General features: G+C 43.1%; 2 protein-coding genes across 7 annotated transcripts in view; both read right to left on the reverse strand.

The window, feature by feature from the left end:
• Nucleotides 1–20884, reverse strand: part of NRG1 (neuregulin 1) — a 305415-nt gene that overhangs the window by 98230 nt on the left and 186301 nt on the right. For 4 of the 6 annotated variants that reach the window (XM_074812988.1, XM_074812989.1, XM_074812987.1 and 1 more), the window contains exons 1-2: nt 9570–9689; nt 8458–9139 (exon numbers count right to left, since the gene is read on the reverse strand). The exons of the other annotated variants lie outside the window; for them this stretch is intronic. In XM_074812988.1, the coding sequence (XP_074669089.1) occupies nt 8458–9076 (619 nt within the window). In that variant the 5' untranslated portion in view covers nt 9077–9139; nt 9570–9689. Of the gene's footprint in view, nt 1–8457; nt 9140–9569; nt 9690–20884 lie in introns of those variants that run through there. 6 annotated transcript variants of the gene reach the window in all.
• Nucleotides 9528–9689, reverse strand: LOC141918465 (uncharacterized). Its single transcript, XM_074812993.1, has one exon. The coding sequence runs from the start codon at nt 9687–9689 to the stop codon at nt 9528–9530; it is 162 nt and encodes a 53-aa protein (XP_074669094.1).

Here is a 20884-nt window from a genome sequence, read left to right on the forward strand (position 1 = left end):
TGTTCACCGAAGAAGCCCTGCTGAGGCCATCCTTCAGAGCAGGACAGAACCAGCCGGCGAACGAGAGAGCTGAAACTCCTCCTGAAATGCACACAGCATTGCTGAGGCTGGGTTATATTTGTCTTTTCTTCCCTTGACTGGCTCTGAGGACTGCTGTTCTGCCCCAGTAAGAAGCAGCATGTGACCCTGGGGGTCAAGAAGCAGGACAGTGAGGGCCCTTGCATATGTGAGACATAGGTCTTCTGCTCTGACTGGACATTATTACTGATTTACCACTTAAAATATTAAACAGATACTGATGCTACTGCATGCAACTTGAGTGCTTCTGAACAGTGACCAAGACACTGAACAAATTTTATTGTCCTTCATTGGGATTTTGGACTAGCCCATGTGTAAGTATCATATCAAAATTATAGTTCTATTTATCTGAAAACTAGGAAAGCATGAGGGGGGATGAAATAATTCAAGGACTGAAAATTATTCCCTCCATGGGGAGAATTATGGAGCTCAGCCTGCCTGTCCAGTCAAAAAGGCTTATCCAGAGCTGAGATGATTACAGTGTATATGTATTTTTGTGAGGGGAAAATACATGGCACAGAAGAACTTTTTAATCTAGGAGAGAAAGGTGTAAATGAACAAATGGCCAGAATACAAACATATTTTCAAAGTCAAAGTAGGCAGTTCCACTCAAAAGAGAAGCTAGAATAAGGAAAAAGGTAGACACTGTCTCACTCTCAGTCTTCACACCACAACTGGTGGGGGTCTGGAAGAAACATGAGTCCTGAAGATAGTCTATGTCATTGAGGTCATGGAGCATCCCAGTGCTCTGCTAGGTCTCACAGGGCTACAGACCTGAGAACCTTTATGCCAGTGAAAATTTGGACCATTTAATTTAAGTTGAAAAAAATTAATTATCCAGATTAATTTAGTATAGTGAAAAGCATAAGTTTCTCCTCTCAAGATCCGGTTCAAGAAGCTTTACGCTGGCTTTCAGTTATCACCTTAGAAGATTCAAGTCATGTTTTATGAGCTTGAGGTTTTTTCTTCTTTTGCATAAGAGAAAGGCTTTTGAATAAGCTTGATACTCTTCTTTTCTCCTTTGATCTTGTCTAATCACATGAATTAATTGACTGTTAAAATTTGTAAAATTCAAATCTCTTTCAGGAATTCCATAGAAATACTGAACTATGTCATGAATCATGCTTAAGATCATAGCTTCATATATTCCCCCCAGTGCCATGTGACTACCAAGTCAGTATTGATTTCCTTTCATCTCAAAAACTGAAGCAATATTCATTGCCAAAATAAAAAGCTGTCTGAGTTATGAGAGTGCACTGCCAGCAAGTTCCAGGATGAAGCATAGATACGAAAAAGTGGGGGAGGGGGTAGTGAAAGCATATGTGAAAAAAGCTGAATATGCTCTGTGAGAAAATATATACAAAAATACGGTTTTCATAATAAGACAATACAGGAGCAAGCCACAAGATCACCAATCTTGTCCAGTGCTGGATGGACTTGGCCTCTGGTTTAGCTCAGAGCAGGCCTGAGTGGCGCCAGCCATGTCCCACTGAATTTGTTCCTGCCCATTTTAACCCAGCTAAAACCTTTCCTCTTGCCTCAGTGACTGACTTTACTAGGGATGGGGGAGGGGAATGAGAGACAGGATGAGACAGGACAGGGTGTAAATAAGCAGACATTACATTGCCCCAAAATAATGCGTAGGTATTTCTCCCTTGCTGCTTTAAAGAGCTCTCTAATTGCCAAACACCAGTCATGCTCAGGCTCTCGAGTTTAATGTGTACCTCCTATTGAGTCTGGTACTTCATATTACATTTTAATGTGAAAGATCAAGATGTGATACACAGTGCTCACTCTCCAGGAAACTGGGCTCCCTGCAGTATAAGTAGTAAAGGTAGCCAGTGTGCCTACTGTAAAGCAATCCACAAAAAGGCAGCACCTGCTCCTCTCTGTGGTCTGCATGGGGAAAAAGAGGGCAGGAGATACTCTAAAATCACCTACTGGTATCCAAAATTACACACCGTGACTCAGTCCTTCCTTGATTTCATGTGGCCTGAACATGACCTGAAGCACAAAGACTCCTCCTGCTTAACTTAATACCTTGTAACAAAAAAGACATCTTTGGGGCCAAACAGCTCTGAATTCCTCAGAGAAAATTCTCTCTCACTGCCCCATCCTAGGTGAAACAGGCTTTTTTCTTTGAGAAGTCTTTCATCACCTGCTGTGGCATCTTCTAGGGCTGTCTGCCCCTTCCTGGAAGAGAGACAGAGCAGTCTCTGCCCAGGTACTGTCTGCAGTAGATTGGCATCACATGTGTTCTCCCTGAACCAGCTGCCTCATTGCATTGCTATTGATTCCGAGTTGGATTTCTGCAGAAAATCTATTGCATTTCCATTAGCAAGACTGCAAATGATGAAAATGCTCATTTATATCTTGCCAGCTCTGCATCACAATTAACCCACTACGTAGCCTCCAGCAAGCCAAATTCTGCCTTCTCATCTGATACTGAGAATGCTCCCCAAGATTTCACTGCACCCAAAAGTTAGGCACTGCAAATCTGACGTGGGCTGCTGTGTGTGTTTATTTGCAGTGCATGAATAGCAAATAAAACATTTCACCTAAAAGCGCAATACTGAAGGAGGATAATTTCAGTCCCCTGCAGTGGAAATCCAAACCCTGGATTTTGTTATGACATCAATTATTAATCAGTTTTGCTTAGAAACTATGTTGTAGTACAGTCCCAGATGTCATTTTTAATAAAGAAACAATGGCCATATACTCCATATACTATTGTATTTTCTATACTCACATATGCCTATGTATATAAATGAGGAGGGAGACCATGCAGAAGTTCCATGTAGTCTGAATACATGCCTTATTTTCAGGGAAGCTTACAAAGCAAAATGAAGCTTTTAAAAATAAATACAAGTGCAGACTACAATTTTGCACTGAGAAATTCAGACTGTTATCAAGAGAAAGTACTTCAGGAAATACTGCTTTTTCTCCATCATGTTCTGGGCATGATGCATGGTGCCCAAAAGAAAAACCACACCCATGAGGTAGTTTTGAAAGACATTAATTTGGGGTGCTTGTCCAAGAGAAAGAATCGCAGGACTGTATCAGCTCAGTCCTCTGAATGTTAAATGGAAGAACTGTTTCTAAGCAAGCAATGAATGTTAAAAAGGGAGATGGTAGAGATATAAAAAGCAACAAAACAATAAATTTGTCTGAACAAACTCTGTGTTTGTTGAGGGCATTTTAAATGCAGTGTGATTAACTAGGTTAGGGAGAGGAAGTCTGGACCTGAACTACCTAAAAATTGTTGTGTCTTTATGCATCTCGCCCCATCACTCCCAATCTCACATTACTCTTGAGTGTTCCTGCCTCAAGTAGATATATCTGTAGGCCACCATGACCTTTACAGCAGAGAAAGTTTCAGGGAAATACAGACTGCTGGCTCAGTACAGTGGCACTTGCTTTATTGCTGCTTGTTAATGGAGCCCCAGTTGTGTCTCCACATCAGCATCTCTTTATTACACTCTTGAATTAGGCTCAGACCTTCTCTGGTATCTTAACTGGGATTAATTACAACTTCCCTGTGAGAAGACATTTTTAATTCACAGGACATGTCAAAGAAAAGTCGTGGTTTTCAAAATGAGTCTTTCATATTGTGTAGCAGACATTTAACTTGCAAACTGAATTGCAATATGAGTCTCCCAATACACTCACTGGAGAGTTACTCCTGCTACAGTCAGGCTAGGAATTGCCTGGGAGAGGTCTCTTCCTTCATGCTGAATAGGAAGCTGAAGGCCACCTAGCTTCCTAATGTAGGCACTTAAGACAGGTGTCTGAAGCTAATCAACATCAATACTATATCAGAAATAGAGCAATATCTGCTTTAAGGAACTCTCTTCCTGCATCATCAAGCTTCAGGGAAAAGCAATCTCCCTTGTGGTGCTACCCTGAATAGTAACAGTGAGCATAGAAAAGGCTGGTTTATAGCCTGTGCTGTATCATCTGCTCTCCCCTCCTGCAAGTACAGTCCCCTGCAGTTCTCTGAGACATCCTTGACCTTGACACTTTCAGAGGCTGTCAGGCATGGACTCAATCCTATGGTGCTTGTGATGGGGATTTGAACTACAGAGCATGGGGCAGAACTAGACTGTTTCAAGAAACAGAACAAACACCGTGTGAAGGTGCTATGAACAAATCCTCACTGTTCATAAATTGAAGCCTTCAGCTGGGCTGCAGCACCTATAAGGCTCCCTCGAGCCTCCCACAAAAGTAAAATACAGACCTTCACAAATCACTGTGTGTAGGAGAAAGAACATCAAATGCAGAGCTGAGAAAGAACAAGTGGAGGTGAAAGAGGCAGAGAGAAGTTGCAAATAATATTTACAGTATGATACCAAAACAAGGGACAGGCTAGTTTTCTTTCCCTTTTTCCCATTCCTAGCTCTAAAAAGACACAAGAAATTCAGCATTGTGCCTGGATAACTTTGGAGGGGAGCTAAGACTGTTTCCTAGGTAAACATCCACTTCAGTCCTCAGAGGCACTCTTTTAACACTTTTTCCACCAAGGATGAGAAAGTGGCAGCCTTTGCTGACACTGGCCTAGCACACCTGAAGTGGCAGCAGAAATCAGAAACATGAGAAGGGAGCAGTCGCAGACAGGAGTGGTTGACAGCAGCGCACAGCCCTTTCTCCATTTTGCCATGCTTTCCAGGGGAGGGCCAGTACTGATGAGGTAGGAGGGAGCCCTGCCTGCCCCAGAGGGGCATGCACAGGTCTGATGCTGCACCCATCCACCCACCTCTGCATGTTATGGCCAGCACAACTCAGTGGGCACAGAGTTAGGGAGATGAAGATGTGCCTGTTGGTCATCTGCTGGCCACCACTTTGGTGTGAGGTGTGCAGCTGGCCCATCAGAGCAGGGCACCTGAGGTGGCCAGGGAAGCCAAAAGTGGAAAGGACGCAAGGGCAGATGTGCCGCCAGGCAGGTGCATCCTCTCTGCTGGGCCTTTTGCTCTGCTCACAGGGAAACACACTCCAGCAAAGTCCTCATGCCATGGTCTATCTCCTGCCCTGACTCTTGTGTGCCCCATGGGACCTCACCAGGTCAGGAGAGTAGTGATCCCAAAGCCAAGGGCTTGGGCACCTCTGCTTCAGGGTAAAGCCAAAATGCAGGAGTGATGCACTCCTTAGGCAGAACTGTCATCCTAGAAAGGCAGCCCCACATGGACCTTAGCAGGTCATTTTGGGGGAAATCTGCTTAAATGGAAAAAGAAAAAAGAGGAAAGACCAGAAAGAGGGGAGTGGTTGATTGCAGATGTATAGATGCAATTATTACAGAAACACAGTTTTGACAGTACTACCGGGCTGCATCTATTACCAGCCTGGGTAAAGGGTGGAAATGTATTTAAAGGTGATGGTGTAGGAAGAAGTAATATTTAGCTCCTGAACTGTGTTAGCACTCTTACATTCTACATGTCTTCTCAGAGAGAGGGAGATTGTAGGTTAGTGCATACTATTATACCCCACTTGTGTAATTACCGTAAGATTGACATGCTCCCTAAATATGGGAATGCTTTAAAACATCTACCTTTTCTTTCTGTTTCACCAAAGGAGAAATGATATTAAAATATAAAATGTAAACCAAATGCAAAGGAAGATATTTTTTCTGTATTCATAAAGGGCAAAGTATAGTAATAGGAGTGAGACCAGTCTTGAATCTAATGCACCAGACACAATTACTAGGATTGTCTCTCTTCTGCTTTCTCTCCCAGGCTCCAGGAAAAAGAAGAATCAATTAGCTTTCTACAGACTATGACCTTGAAAGATACAGCTTTAAGGGGAATATGCTGAGTAAGACAGAAAAGAGAGGAGAAGAAGAGAAAAGGACTTGGAAACTCATGGAAGGGCTTGGTTCAGAAACAATACATCAGCCACAGAATATGGCCTTTTTTTAATTTCTGCACTGGAAAAAAAATCAGCACAACAGGGGCTTTCTGGGAACAAGTTACCTCACTCTAGCCAAAATGGAAAAAAGGACACTGAGAGTCAAAAGAAGGGACAATCCAAGTTGCAGATGCTACTTTCCAAGCCATCTGAGAATTTTATAGCTATCAAAGGCATTCATAAAAAAAAAGTTATCACTGATGCAATCTGTCAACCTCTCCAACAAATCTTGCTCTACATAAAACACATCGAAGTGTTTGAAATGTGCTGTTTCAAAAACCCCAAGATAGTGCTTTTAGGGCTGTCCAAAAAGTTCTTTTCATGCCTTTTTGAATTCTTAGGCAGATCTTCTGCAATGTACTTTTCCAGCTATATTTTCTTATTTTACTTTGCAGGGAATTGCAGCCCCTTGCCATAGTCAGAATTACATGCTACAATTAGAATAAATACTGTCTACACAGTCTTCTCCCTTGGAGCAACCCAGTCTTGACCTACTGCCAGTTCTCCCTCTCCTTTCAGTCTGTGTGTAAGTCTATGATGCCTTAAAACATGTTTATCTTAAGAAAATTCAGGCAACAGTAAAAAAATGAACTCAACCCAATCACCTAATTTCTGGACAACTGTTTATTTCCCAGATGCAAGCACATCTGAATGCAGACAATGGCTTTTTGCCAGTGACTGCTTCAAACAATCTCTTCCCCTGCCTCCCACCACTTCATTTACTTCAGAGATCAAGTTAGCATGTTACTGATAAAGGCTTGCCTCACATGTGGAAATTCAAGAGGATGAGGGTTGTCCTGGCACAACCAGCTTTTGGTTGCTTCTCCCTCTCACATGAAAGAGGCCATTTTGACTGGATGGTTGTCCCTGGTCATTTTATGAAGCAAAAAGTGCAGTCATATCTCTAATATTTGCACTACAAAGACAGATTTTCTGCATCAGTGATTAAAAAAAATAATCACTTAGTATAGTTCTATATAACTGCAAAGGTGATTAAGTGTCCCAGTAATTCAGGTAATGCCTTACCCGCCACAGGCCAAGCCCCCTGTCACTTAACTGCACAGCAATATTTCCCTATAAGACTGTTTCCATCAGACAAATTACTTTTAATACAAAGGATAGTTGTCACCCATTATCTATACAAAAAGCAGCAGGGCTTCTACAGGAATAAATAAAATTTTCTTTCAGTGATTCTGGAATTGCTATTCAGCCAGGAGCTGAAAGGACCTCCACTGACATCACTGTAGTTATGCTCATTTTCACTGGCAAGGTGATTGACCCAAAATGTTATATCTAATCCAGTTGCCACATATCTATACTGAGTCCAGTTCTGGTGGAGCTAAACTTAGTAGCAAACTTTTGGTGACTTCAGGGCTCCAGGGTGAGGTCCAGTACATACCACCTACAAGGCAGCTATCCTGTGGCATTTCAGGAAGGCACGAGGGAGAGATGGGGTCCTGTAAGACAATTTGCAAGGGACACAGTTGCTCATTCTGATCACTGCAGCTTTTCAAAGGAAACCTCAGCCCTGTGCTCTTGGCACAATGGCACGCTGCCTTCTCTTTTAACTGGAGCTGCACAATTTTACACAGCTCAGTAATTGCTGGCTTGATCTGCTCTGGATTTGATGGGTTAATATGACGAATATCAAAGAAATTGCATTTCAGCAATGTGGTATTTTGACGTTTTATGATTGCTACTGAGAAAGTAATCCAGGTACCCTGGATATTTTTTGTTTTAAGGATTAGCAAAGACTAATTTGGAAATGGACCCCTCCTGCATTGGCAAGAATGCTTTCCTGAAATGCCCCACAAAAATCAATGAGGCAATGTCTGAGAAACAGGTTCAACAAGAATCAGCTCCTAGAGGAGGGGAAAGATGCAGAGAAATGTGTGCTTTGCTCTTAAGAGAAAGGGAAAGATCATAAACTAACTGCTAAATTAATAATTCCCATTCTCTAAATGCTTCAAATATGCTGTTGCTCTTTCCCACTGTTCTCCCTGAGTGTTTCAGGAGATTGACAGGGATATTTGCCAGCAACAGACTTCAGGAAGGAGGTATCAGAAGTGCTCTGCAGGCAAGGCAAAGAAAATGAACACACATGGAAGATCCAGCACAGGACACAAATAAAATTTATAAGAAAAATATGCTGATAGACCATGTGGAATAGCTATCAGATAAGCCCCTGAAGTAAATCACATACTTCCCTGCAAGTGGATGCAGAGAAAAGGGTCGTACTGGTGCTTTACAGAAGTCCCATATGAAGCCTTCTTCATTGCCATGTACACGTCAGAACTAAGTTCAGAGGCCCCTAGGAGCTCTCCTCGGCAGGTAACCCATGCTATACCCAACTTAGCACATTTAAGCTTTGTATGCCTATCACACATCCTCCTCGAGGACAACTGCAGAACAGATAAGTGCCCTTTTTTTTTTTTTTTTTTGTGGAAGGAAAAAACAAAGAAACACATAGCTTCTACTTACAAAATTTTGGAGCAGTTTGGAGATTCGTTTCTGTTGCTTGCACCTGAGATGCTGTGGTAGGCTCCAGGGCAGGTGGTGACAGTGAAGGTGTGGCAGAGGACAACAACCCAACATCTAGGATGCGGTTATACAGAGAAGGCTGGAGGAACGGTTTGGAGGGCACAAGTGAGCTGTCGCTTTGCACTGTCACTTCAGCCTTGCTAGGTACAAGGAAGGGTGAGGCATACACCTCCGAAGGCACCCAGGCAGACAGAGCTGTAGGATCCACAGCGCTCTTTGGGTCTTGTCCTATCCTCCCAGGGTCGAGGTGGGTAGGAGAGTCATACTCAAAAATCTTGTCCACAAAGACCCACTTTAGGCCAGCAATGCAGAGGCAAAGGCTGAGCAGGCAAGCCAGGATAGGGGCAATGCAGATCTTTTCAGAGTTGAGGCAGCCCTTCAGTCGCTCTGCCTCCAGGCACACACAGCAGGTTGCGGCAAGGCCTGCTATCCCTTGGACCCTCCTGTCCTCTCTTTGGATCCCTGGCATGTTCTCCTCAGCCGGGAGCCCGTTGAGGGATGCGTCAGGGCTCAGCTGAGCTGAGGGGCTGGGGAAAGTTTCAGCAGCTACTTCAGACATGTTTAAGCATCAGCTCTCAAACAGCTCACCTCCAAAAGGCCTTAACTCTATCACAATCCATTACTGTGAGACACAGACAAAAAGAGATGGTAGTAATAGTCACAGTGCTCTCCAGAAATCACAGAATGGGAGTCAGAAAAATGTCCAAGCTCAGTAACATCATTCAAATTGGGAGAGGAGTAATGCACAGGAAAAATGAGAGTCCCCCTGTCCCCCTCTGCCCCTGAGCCCTCTGTCGTGCTCTCTGCCTCTCTGAGGCAAGAGTAGCTTCACAATCACTGAGCTCCTCTTTGCTGGCCACTTTTATAATTCCTTAAACGCCTCTCAAGCGATTCCAGCTCTTCGCAGGAGGGAAGAAACATCACCCCAAAAGCAAGCACAACAAAACAAAACAGGGGGAACAAGGATGATGAGAGAATAAAAACCACGAACACAGAATAAATTGACCAGATTAAGTTAACCAATAGCCCAGAGCGAAAGGCAAGATTCTCACCTTGAGCATCTGAGGCTGGTATCTGCTTAGACGAGGAAAACAATTGTCATGCAGTAGAAGGAGCAAAAGCAAAATCTGTAACAACAGCGGCAGCAGCAGAAGTGACAGTAGCAGCAGCATCCTGTCGTGTTACAGCGGCGGCTGAAAGAGGCTGAATCATTACAGAGCAGCAGGTGCTCCCTGTCTGAGCATCACTGCAAACAATATCATTACACAGAGGTTTGAAAGGAAGAGCGATGCCAAGACGATGGTAACTCCCTTTCTCTTCCCTCCCTCTTTGTCCTTCTTGAGCGCTCATTCACTTTCCTCCTTCCCCCCCCCCCCCCCCCCCCAACCCACCCCCCCCCCCCCCGCCAGCCCCGCTCCCCCAGCCCCCTCGCAGCCTGTTTCCCTGATGTACAGGCTCACTCCTTCCTCTTCTACCCCACCCCCCGCCCTCTGCAGGGCTGCTCTGAGGGAAATCAGTACACCCAGCAACGCAGGACTGTCAGTGACTTCCTATTTTATCCAATTAGGAGGAATAAAGCCCATCAAATCAAAAGGAGGGAGCGGGCAGGAGTTGCGCTCCCGCCTGCTCCCTCTCTCCAGCTGGAGCGCGGCCAGAGGCGGCGGCCATAGATGACACGGTCCTTCGGCGAGGACCGGGTGTCGGTGGGCGCTCTTTGGGCTGGACTGGGCTCGCTAAGTCTGATACCCGATCTCTCCCAGGGGGCAGACCACTTTCCAGCAGCAGTTCTTCCCTGCCTGACACCTAGAGACAGCTTTTCTTTCCAAGCCCCTGAATAAGTTTTGTTCACTAGGAATAGTGCTGGGATGCACCTTAGGTCAAGCAGAGGGCAAAAAAAACTCTACAAAAACATTCCCACCTCTGACAAATTTGCATTTAAGTTATTACAAAGAGGTTTGTGTATTTTTTTTTATATTCCATTTTTCAACCTCCTTTCCAAAACCCTCCAAAACCAAAAAAGCAAAGACTTCACACTAAAGCCAGCTCCTGAACACACTTTTCAAGAGCTCACATGCTGCTAGCATATATCCTCACTCCCCTTGAACTAAGAGAAAAGAAAAAATTAAAAAATAAAAAAAAAATATTATTAACAAGGCTTCCACTTTGTTCTTAAATTTGCCTGTCATTCCTCACCTCTACCAATACCTAGCACTAGCTCCCATTTCCACCAGTGCAGTATAATACAGGGGTAAATCAACAATCCAGTTAACATAAGGAAAGTAAGATTAGACTCAGCTCTATTCCCAGTCTCTTTTGTCTCCCACAGAAAAGTACACCTGTGTGACACTACAGACATGTGTATAAAAGGAGGATGGATTTTAACACAATCTCCAGTTCCTTTGACTTTATGAAAACATTTGCATTGAAGATTTGGAAGCATGAATCCTCCTTGCTCATTAGCATAAATAACTGCAGGATGCATAAGGAAACAAAGACTCAAGTGCTACAAATTGTCTTCATTTTGCTGATACCTTAGTCAAGCATCCAAAAGGCAATTTCCTTTGTAGTTACATATTTTTGGTAGCAAAAACAAAGCTGTCTGTCTCTCTGCCTCCAAGTCCCCCCTCCCACCTTCCACGGGAACATTAGTAACATTCACATAAAAAAAGGTTTATCAAAATCTCAATGAATCCCATAGTGTTTTCACAGACTCTCCTATCAAGGACTAATTGATAGATGTCTGATCACAAAGCTTCCTGTGAAGCTGTAGTAGTCAACTGAAGTAAGCATGATTCTACTACATACAAGTGCCTGGAGAATTTACCTTAAAGAACAGACAGTGATAACACTCTCTGGAAGAATGTAGAAAGATAAATATCATACAATCTAGTCTACATTACCACTGAAGTGTCTGGTCCTCAGGTTAATGATGTGATCAGTAACCTCAGATAGAACGAACAGCTTGCATTGCATATTTACGTACATGGCTCCCCTTATTACAAAGCACATGTGCTCCTTAGCTGTTAATATTCTGCATGAGTGCAGTCTCTTTCAAGTATCTCAAAACCTATTTCAAACAGCAGTAACAACACAGCCACTGTAGAAAGGGTAACATCACAGCAGCATTGCCATGACAGTTTTGGGTACAAGTAAGCAAGGTTTCTAGGGAAAGGATGTATCTTTTAATAGATTAACTGATAAATCTGGAAAAACCAGACATACTTTTGCACACACAAGTTGCTCCTCAGGTGTGAAGCAGAAGCATCACTCTTAAAAGCACAGTGGAAGTTGAGAACCAGCTGGGAATATTCTCTTCATTGCACAGATGAGATATTACAGCACCTGAGTGCTTAGCACTGATTTTTAAATGTCTTGCCTTCTTTATCCATGTCCAATATTTCAACCTTCCTATTTCCAGTAAGACAATTTTCCCTGATGATGCTGCTCTGAGCTTGTGTTTAATCCACTGCCTTGTCCACATCTTCCCTGTCCTGGCCTTTCAGGCAAACTAGCAACCTTCTTCTGCAATCTTCACTACTCTCCAGTCTATTCACACTTAGCTGCCCTCCTTTAAAGGATGTTTCTGCTTTGCTCATATCTTTCTGGTGCTGACGTGAACAGAAATGCATGTGGAGATCTTGCACCTTTCTTACCAGCGTTGCCATGAGGTTAAAGTAATCATGCACAATGTTACAAAGCTGGACAGAGAGACAGATCAGTCATTACCCGTTCAGACCATGGACTACCACCTCTGTGTGCACTGCGTCCTGTGAAACCTCAGAGCCTCTTGTCTCAGGAGCCTGCTGGGGACACTTTCAGGGACTCCCCTGCATATGGGTGCATTGACCCCCTCCTCACCCTGCCGGAGGGGCTCGCAGGGACCGGGAAAGGGCTCTCCCAGGGGGATCTTGCCTGCCCCTCTGAGCCCTCCTGCCTAAACAGAGCCAGGATAGCTTCTGCTACCTCCCTTGCTTTTTCACGCTCTCCTCCACTGGCTAGGGCCCAGCCTGCCTGCACCACCTCCTCCCGGCAGGCAGCCCCCTCCAGCCCCTCCCATCGCCTCCGCGGCCGCAGCATCTTCGTAGGGCCTGGCTCCCTTCCAGGCTGCAGTACCCTGCTCTGCTGCAGGTCCCTTCCCCCCGCGGCACTTCCAGACCTGGCGCGCAGGCTGCCTGCCTCAGCATTGTGCAGACATCTCTGCTCAGACCTCCTCCTCACGTCCCTCTCCCTAGGGAAGCCTGCAGAGCTGCTTCACCCTCCCAGCCCTGCTGGAGCTGCAGGGTGCTACGGCTTGCAGTGAGAAAAGCAGGGTGGCACCCCGCCTTTGGAGGTGCCTGGCGACTCCCGTTATTCCCCGGCCAACCAGTGAAAAAAGCAATGCTGAATCATCGGCTGCTTTCCTGGCCCCACTCCACAGGTGGCCAAAGCCAGGGCCAGGACACAGCCTGCTCGGGATGCTGCAACCCGATACCGAATGAGGCTGGCTCTCTTTTGGACGACAATGCAACCCCACTCTCTTTATAGCATCTGGGTTGGTAAGGGAGCACGGTTCTCTTTCATCTCATGGATGTGGTAAAGGCTGATTGTCCCTCACTGTATCTCTGAAGATATGATTGTAAAATGAAGGTACAGTTCACTGGTTTTGGGAGTCCTTTCTGCTCCCTTTCCCCCCACAAGCAACACAGAAATACTTTCCAGCAGCTGCAGTTTTGAGCCTTCTATGGCTCATGCTGTGAGCCATGTTGTGCTTAAACATGCTGTGCTTAAACATGAGTTCTGGCCCAGGCTGGAGGAGATGAATACCTTGGAAAAGAGTCAGCAGAAAGGTAGGCCCTGGAAGAAAACAATAGGTAGCGTGACCTTGGAGGTAACAAAGTTTTACTAGGGTAGCCCTAGTGTGTGATATAGAAGGATAAGGAAGGAAATTACTTGCCTGTTTGCAATTATGTTAGGTCCTTGTGCAAAGATTTATTTATGATTATTATGTGGCTTGGGTCTCTTTGGTTTAGAGGAAAAAGTAGTATGATTCTACACTAATGAAGCTAATCTGTGTCTGAGATTTGGACTCTTGCCATATGTAAGTGACAGGTTGAAACTCAGAGGCTTACAAAACTGTAATTTTATTTTGTGGAGTGTTTTTGCAAAGAATCAAGTATTACTTTGCTAAATTCCACTCCCAAAAGACTCAAGGAGAGACAGAAAGCCAAAGTCAGCATTAATCTCCATCCTGTGATGAGGATAAACAAGCTGTATCTGTTTCTCCAGTTTTACAGGTCCTAAAAGGAGGTTGATTTCATATTACCAAACTGCAGAGGACCTTTCCCTCTGGCCAGCCACGTGTATGTGAAGGAAGCTTAAATAGATACGTGATCATAACTGACAACATCCTGCAAATTAGAGCAGCAAGTACCATTTTACTCAGCTGACACTTCAGACATACCATAATTAGACCCAACCTGCTGATGGTTTTGGAAATTAGGATTGGCGAGTCATTCTCATGGAAGCCACTGGATTTCAAATATCCATCTGCTTTAAATAAAGTCCCAGTAGTCCACAAAAAGATTCTCTAAGAACTATCTACCTTCTTGCAGCTACTGGAACATTAGGAAAGTAAAGTAAGTCTTCACAAGTGGTTATTCATGGCTCTGCTGGATCACCAGTTAAGAAAGGATGATCAGAGGATGACACATCTGTGTAGCGCAAGTGATTTCCTCCCAGACCACTGCTTTTCTTTAAGAACATGCTAATTCTTCAGAAAGGAGCAAGCAGCAATACGTGGTATCAACTGCTCCATCATGTATTTGATTGCACTCCCTTTTTTTCCATACATTGAGAAATTAAAAGCATTGTAACCAAGAAGCTAAAAAGAAAAAAGTGCATGTTCATTAACAAAAGATTGATGAAGAAGATAAAATGATCTCTTGTTATTGATTGCAGGCACTTTCTTCAAATTAAATAAGTGCACTATTTAAAGATGGGGGTGTGACCCAAAGCAAGTGAGCCCAATAAGCAGTATCTCCGCCAGCAGTCATGGTGTGGGAAGAGGGTCTATCACACATTGTGCAAACAATTAATTTATTCCCCATTTCAGTACTTCACCAACCTCCCTCCTTAATCCATCTTCCTTGGATTGATGCCAGCACTCTCTCCCTTTGAGTCCTTCCAAAAGCCTTCACTAAAATCCTCATCTCTCAGCTCAAGTGGCACAAGGAGAAAACTTCACTTTGCTTCATACTGGCCCTGACTCATTCCCCCAGCTTCTGCTCAGTCACAAAACTGGGATGCGCCCTGCCACTGTTCAGGCTAATGATAATTAACTCTGCCATGTGGTGCAGGAGCATTGAAGAGATGCAAAGACATGTAAGCATCCAGCTTGGCTCTTCTGCCTGAGGGCAGAAGCAGCAGAAGAAAGACCATGTGCAATTTCCTGGGGTTTTTTGGGGGTTGCTTTTTTTTCCAGATCTGGCACCACCTTCACACCATCATAGGAGTCTCCAGCAGACCTGCTGGTATGGTTGCTATGATAATTTATTTTCACAGTGTGGCAGTGAGCTGGGGCAGCATTGTAGTCACAGGGCCCAGGCTTGCTCATTAGCTCACATCCAACTTAGTGCTCAGATGTATCTGTGCACCTGCATTTGAGCCAGTTTATTCAGATGGAAAAAATTCCTTGTGGGTGTTCATGGGACAGTGGCAATACTGCTACTTGCACAGGCACAGCTATGCAGGTTTTTGTGCTGGCCAGCATTCATATCCGCAGTGCCGCTGCTGCTGGGGGAGTCACTGGACACTGATAATTTGAGTAAAGGTTCCAAAAGCCCTGAATCAAGGAATTACCCCTCCTCCATTGACCCCTGGTTAATAAACTACTTAAACATGCATTGAGTTAAACAAGTGGTGAAATGCCTTCCTGATTAGAGATGGGCTACGTCATATATCTAAGTGCCTTTTTGAATCAGAGCCCAATTCAGAAACTGAAAAGGTATTTTGGAGTGTAGTGCTGTGGTTTCATGATAAACAGTTTGGCAGCTATATCATCCTTTTCCCTGTCTCTCCTTTCTTTTTGCTCCCTCTGTTCTGTCACCTGCACTAACTCAGTAACATTGTTCATGTGGCCAGGCTCACCACTGGATCAGAGAACTGATAATAATTTTAATGAGTAAGTTTACCAACTAATTCCCAGCCTGGTCCCATAAACATAAATAGGCTGGAAGAATAGAAACAGGACCATGTTCCAGAGGACAGAAGTTCCTTGAGCTTGATTTCTCACCAAAGACTTTGCATAGTGAAACCATGACCGAAATCCTTCCTGAATTTAGGCTTAATTTAAGCAGAAGCTCCTAGAAGATCCCAACAAGACATCCTTTATTCTGAAAAATCTTGACTCTACTTACTACACTTCACCTTTTGATAAGGACAGAATTATTTTTGTACCTGTACATATCCCAGCTACTGCTGTTTAAAACTTAAGACATCAAACTTTACCTCACTTTGAAGTGTAATTTTCAAAATTACACCTACACATGGGCTTCTTCATACAGTAACTCTCTAGCATATGTATATGAAACAGTTTTGATATTAGAAAAACAAAAATAAGTCAAAGACATGGAGCGAGCCTACTGCATGGAAGGATTTCTGTATCATCAAATAAATGGGTATAAATGATAAGACATCGACACATTACTGGTTTAGATTTGTAAAGTATGTCTAAGAGTACAGTTATACATTCAGAATCTGCAAGCCTCAGAATTTTGCTTGTGGAAAATGTTATGATTTCAATTCAAGAGCTGGTTTGCTTAGCAGCTTTCTGCAAATACCTCCAAATAATGAATTTAATATCCCTTATTCCAAATCAATATATTAATTCAATTACACTGGTTGGTTCGGCCCTGGTCATGCCTATATATAGTCTGATTATGCTCAAGTTAGCAGAAATGTTTGCTGTATAAAAGAGATAAGCAACATAGTATTTATAACTGCAATAATTCCAACAATAACAAAAGCAACAGCTCTCATCATGGCTCAGAATCCTATCATCATCAAGGACAATTAATATTTAATATTCTTTCTTAGTGCATTCAGAAAGCCATAGAAGGCATGAATCACTCCTTTGGCATTGGCTAGAAAACTTTGTCAATTTCCAGCAAATAATTAAGAAGAATTCAAATAAGTATGACAAAGGAGATTTGATGTCTAGTCATGAGTTTTCAGTAGTCTAATCAAATATAGTTTTATTACATAGCTATGTTTTGAATGCAAACGCCAGTCTGCATTTTAAGATGTCTTGTCACAACTTTCTCACCCCTGCGTGCAGGGTCTCTTTATGCTATATACGGTCTGGCACAAAAACAAAATGCTCACCCTTAAGATATCAAAATTTGAATTGAAATAAGGTAGTTAACTCTTCTCATATACAGGACTTTAATGTTCCTGCATCAGGTGGGACTTGTCAAGAGCAAGAGAGAAAACAAGCAAAAAGCAAATTCTGAAACCTTAACAAAATGTATCTGCTGTACTCTCATTTCATTGACTCAGACTCTGTGCAGCTCCAGACATGGAGCAGACCCTGATGCCAGGGTAAAATGGGTTCATTATAACTTGTTTGCATTTAACACATGGGCATGCATAGTGCAGGACAATGTGGCCCATTGCTGCTGGATGGTGTAAGCAGTAGTTCAGCTTCTGCAAGACATTGGACAACTGTAGGAGGCAGTGACAGAGCCAAAAATCAGGTCTTTAAAGCCCACAACAGGAAAAAGGAAGCCTTTGCTACAGAACCCAGATGCTCCAAATGGAGTCTTTTCTACAGAACCCAGATATTTCTAATCCTCACTACTGACAACAACAGTATGTGATGGAGTGTTTACACACTCATGCATACATATGTATCAGAATGAGTTCACAGCAATCATTTCATTTGATGGATGCATTATTCCTGCAGTATTTCCTCCATTCAAACTACAGGTCATATCCACTGGAGATGCCTTATCTCTGCACGTGTTTCACCACAGAGGCTGTGGAGTAACAATGGGATGACAAAAAGAGGGTGGAGGGGACAGACTGCCTTTTTCCTTCTTCTTGAGGGTGCCTAAGGAATAAATGCATTTACTCTGAAAGAGTATTTGAAAGGGTGGGCCAGACAGGCAGGGCTGAGGTCACCCTGTATTCTGTGTTTGTAGACAAGCTCATTCAAATTACCACCCAGAGAAAAAAGTCAAATAAACTAGAGCTGTCCTCATGTACACCACTGTAGGTATGCTATGCCTGTGGTGGGAAGGGTGGCCGTTACGGCTGGGAAGGGAAATGGGCAACGTACAGCTTGCAAGAAGAAGAAAGAGACACTTAGTGACCTTGGCTTGTACACACACAGAGAAGGTGAGTTGTGTCCCTAAATCCCTTTCTGATTTGGGGCCATAGTTTGAAGCCAGGCACTATAAAACCACCATTCCTTCAGACATTGACTGCTGCAAAGATCGGGCCAAATTTCTTGCCAGTGCGAGCAAGATTTCAGCCTGCTCAACCACGGCAATAGTGAAGATGTAATACCTGCTTTCACTTGAGGGATGCCTTGCTCTTGCTGAAAAATTCCCTGCATACTGCTTAACTGCCGCTTAACTCCAATTAAATTAAAAGCTGCCAAAGGGCAAAAAAATCCTCTCTGTGTTTCTAATTTCACACTAAACCCTGTGTCCTTCCTTCAGGGTTTTCAATAAAGGAACTGTATTTTAACAACTTTGCACATGCTAGAGGACAAAACAAGGATGTGACCAAAATAGATCTGATTCTAAAGGCACAAGCTCCACAGGGCAAAGCCCAAGGTCCCTGGGGCAGACCACGCTGACACATACTCATGGGCATAACATTGTTTCTACTTACTCCAGCAGCCTGAAGCTCAGCTAAGGAAAGAAAGGCAGGGTGTCTTGAATTTTGAACTCCTTTTGCCCCAAAGAGTGAAGATGGTGCTCCTGCCTCACTGATAAATTTGAAATGATTCACTAGAGGCCTTGTTAATAACACTTGAAAAATACATGTAATTCTGTATATTACATTCCCTTCCTTTGTTAGGCATCAGTTCATGGTTTCATCAGGAAAGCAGCCCTGCTCAGCTGCACAGAAGTCACTCTTTGAGACTGCCTTGAAGGACACCAAATTACTAAAATTTAATCAAGTGAACAGAAGAATAAAAAGGATAAAGTTTTGGCCTGCATTGCAGAGTATGTGTAGTAACACTACACAGTGAAGGTGTGAGCAGACAATACACTTCCCCTTCTAAACTAGCCCACTCAAGAAGTGCTAGTATTATCCCAACAGTGACTATTAGGGTTAGACATGGGCTCATTAAAAACCAATGCAGCTGGGGTCTAGTCAGCATTAATAATTAGCCATAGTTGTTTCCACCTCCTTCCACCCTCCACCTCTATCTCCTTTGTTTCTCTTACCAAAAAAAAAAATCTCTGTGCATGTATGCAATTACAGGAAACAATGCATTATTAATGCGGCCACAGCAGACAGAAAGTTCAGGTTTACTGCTTACCACTGTAGAGGTAAGTTGTAGCAACTGGCAACAGTCAGCTCACTGGTGCATTAGGTAATGAGAGAGTTTCCAAGCTTGTCAACTAAAGTGGCCAAATAATACCAGCTATTTGGAAAATCAGAGAAGCTGGAAGGGATGATGGGTCTGAATCTATCACTGAGACAGGTGACTGTGGACAACCTGTAGAAATTATTCTGGGAACAATTAACTTGCAACAATAAGGCTGTGTATTTTCTTTGGTCCACAAATGTAATTATGTTCAAATGCAATTATGCAAGTTGGAAGTCTCCAGAGGACAGGCAGAGAGGAAACAGGTACAGATAGCAACATGAGGCAAAGCACCCCAAATAAAGGTCTTTACCAAGCCCTTTTCCCATAGAAACAACACAATGTTCACAGCGAGCTGGAAAAAGTCCCCACACAGGTCCTGTGATTTCAAGGAATATCAGACAAGACAGGCCAGAAGTGCTCATTTCCCAGCGCACTGAACAATGATCTATCATTACAGACATGTATCTGTCAAGCTGGTATCTATACACATATGCTGAAGAAATGCCTTTCAGATTTAATTTTCAAGTTATCCTGGACAACATATTATGATGCATACGAATATAGATACATAGCCAGAATCCCTGAAATGAAGGCTTAGAACAGCAGAAAAATGTGGTATGACTTGAACAAGTAATAAAGTAAGGATTAAAGACACAGAAATTAATTCAGACCTGCTCCCCCAGCAGGATGCCTTTGTACAAGTCTCAATCCAAGTCACATTTTGTTTTTTCCCCTCCTCAAGGTGTTCTTTTTTTTGTACAAAATTTGTAACTCCCTCGTAAAATTTAAAAATCATAAAAAAGCAGCAAGGAGCTGTCTTAAAGCTGAAGAGTCAGAAGCTTCTCCTACACACTGTTGACATGTCTCACAGATTTCAGGGATTTGCCAAAGAAACATTAAGACTTCCTTCCTAATGGGCCAGAGGGGAACCCAAAGTTTGGCATGAAATTTGGCACACGCAACGTTAAAGCTTTGTTGTCCAAGATGTTGTACATTACTGAACAAGAGCTGAAAAGGGTTGTCACAACAGCTATCATTCAGGTTGTGGCCTCTCACTTCATTCTGCTTCTTGACCATACCATAGTAGCTTCTTGATGACATGGAGCTGCTGTTTCTTCTTCCTACCAGTTGGGCACGATGGGGACTAGGGTAAAAACCACTGCAGTCTTGCCTTTGAAGATGACTTTCTCTGGTTTGAGTGGCAATAGTTAACTCTAACTTTTTCAGCTACCCCTGACCATTGACTATTTCCTTGCTGCAGACAGGCTTTTTAATACCACTGTGGGGAACGGTACTCAGATGACACAGAGAAATCCTTTGGTAATTATTTGGGCTAATCCTACTAGGAAAGAAAGGCATTCAATTGCTAAAGAAACAAAAAAACCTTTCAGAGAAGGAACCCACTACTTCAAATTAAATGAATGCCCCCTTCCAGCCCCAGATAACCTGATTATTATTATACATCAGAAAAGTTGTTATAACTGAAGTAAAAAACTGTTTAACATATTTAAAAGTTTTACTTAAAAATTTAAAAAATTATTTCAAATGCTTACAATTTCAAAAGACATCAGTCTGCTTTCCTGCACATATTTTATTTGCACTTTACTAGTCCACTGTTCTACTTGCGTATTTTCCCAGTAAGAGACAGATTTTTACAGAATGTGCCTATGCTCCAAATTTATGCTACAAGACAGGATAAAATTTATGTTCCCCAAAATTGCTGTTATTTTAATGCTGTGGTAACATGACAGTGGTAGATTTAACTCTTTCATGTGTTGATCA

The sequence above is a fragment of the Strix aluco genome, chromosome Z (assembly GCF_031877795.1).
Source record: "Strix aluco isolate bStrAlu1 chromosome Z, bStrAlu1.hap1, whole genome shotgun sequence".
Classification (NCBI taxonomy): domain Eukaryota; kingdom Metazoa; phylum Chordata; class Aves; order Strigiformes; family Strigidae; genus Strix; species Strix aluco.

Excerpts from the sequence above, each read along its gene's own strand:
- LOC141918465 (XM_074812993.1), bottom strand. The coding sequence starts at position 9,689 with ATGCTGCTGCTACTGTCACTTCTGCTGCTGCCGCTGTTGTTACAGATT.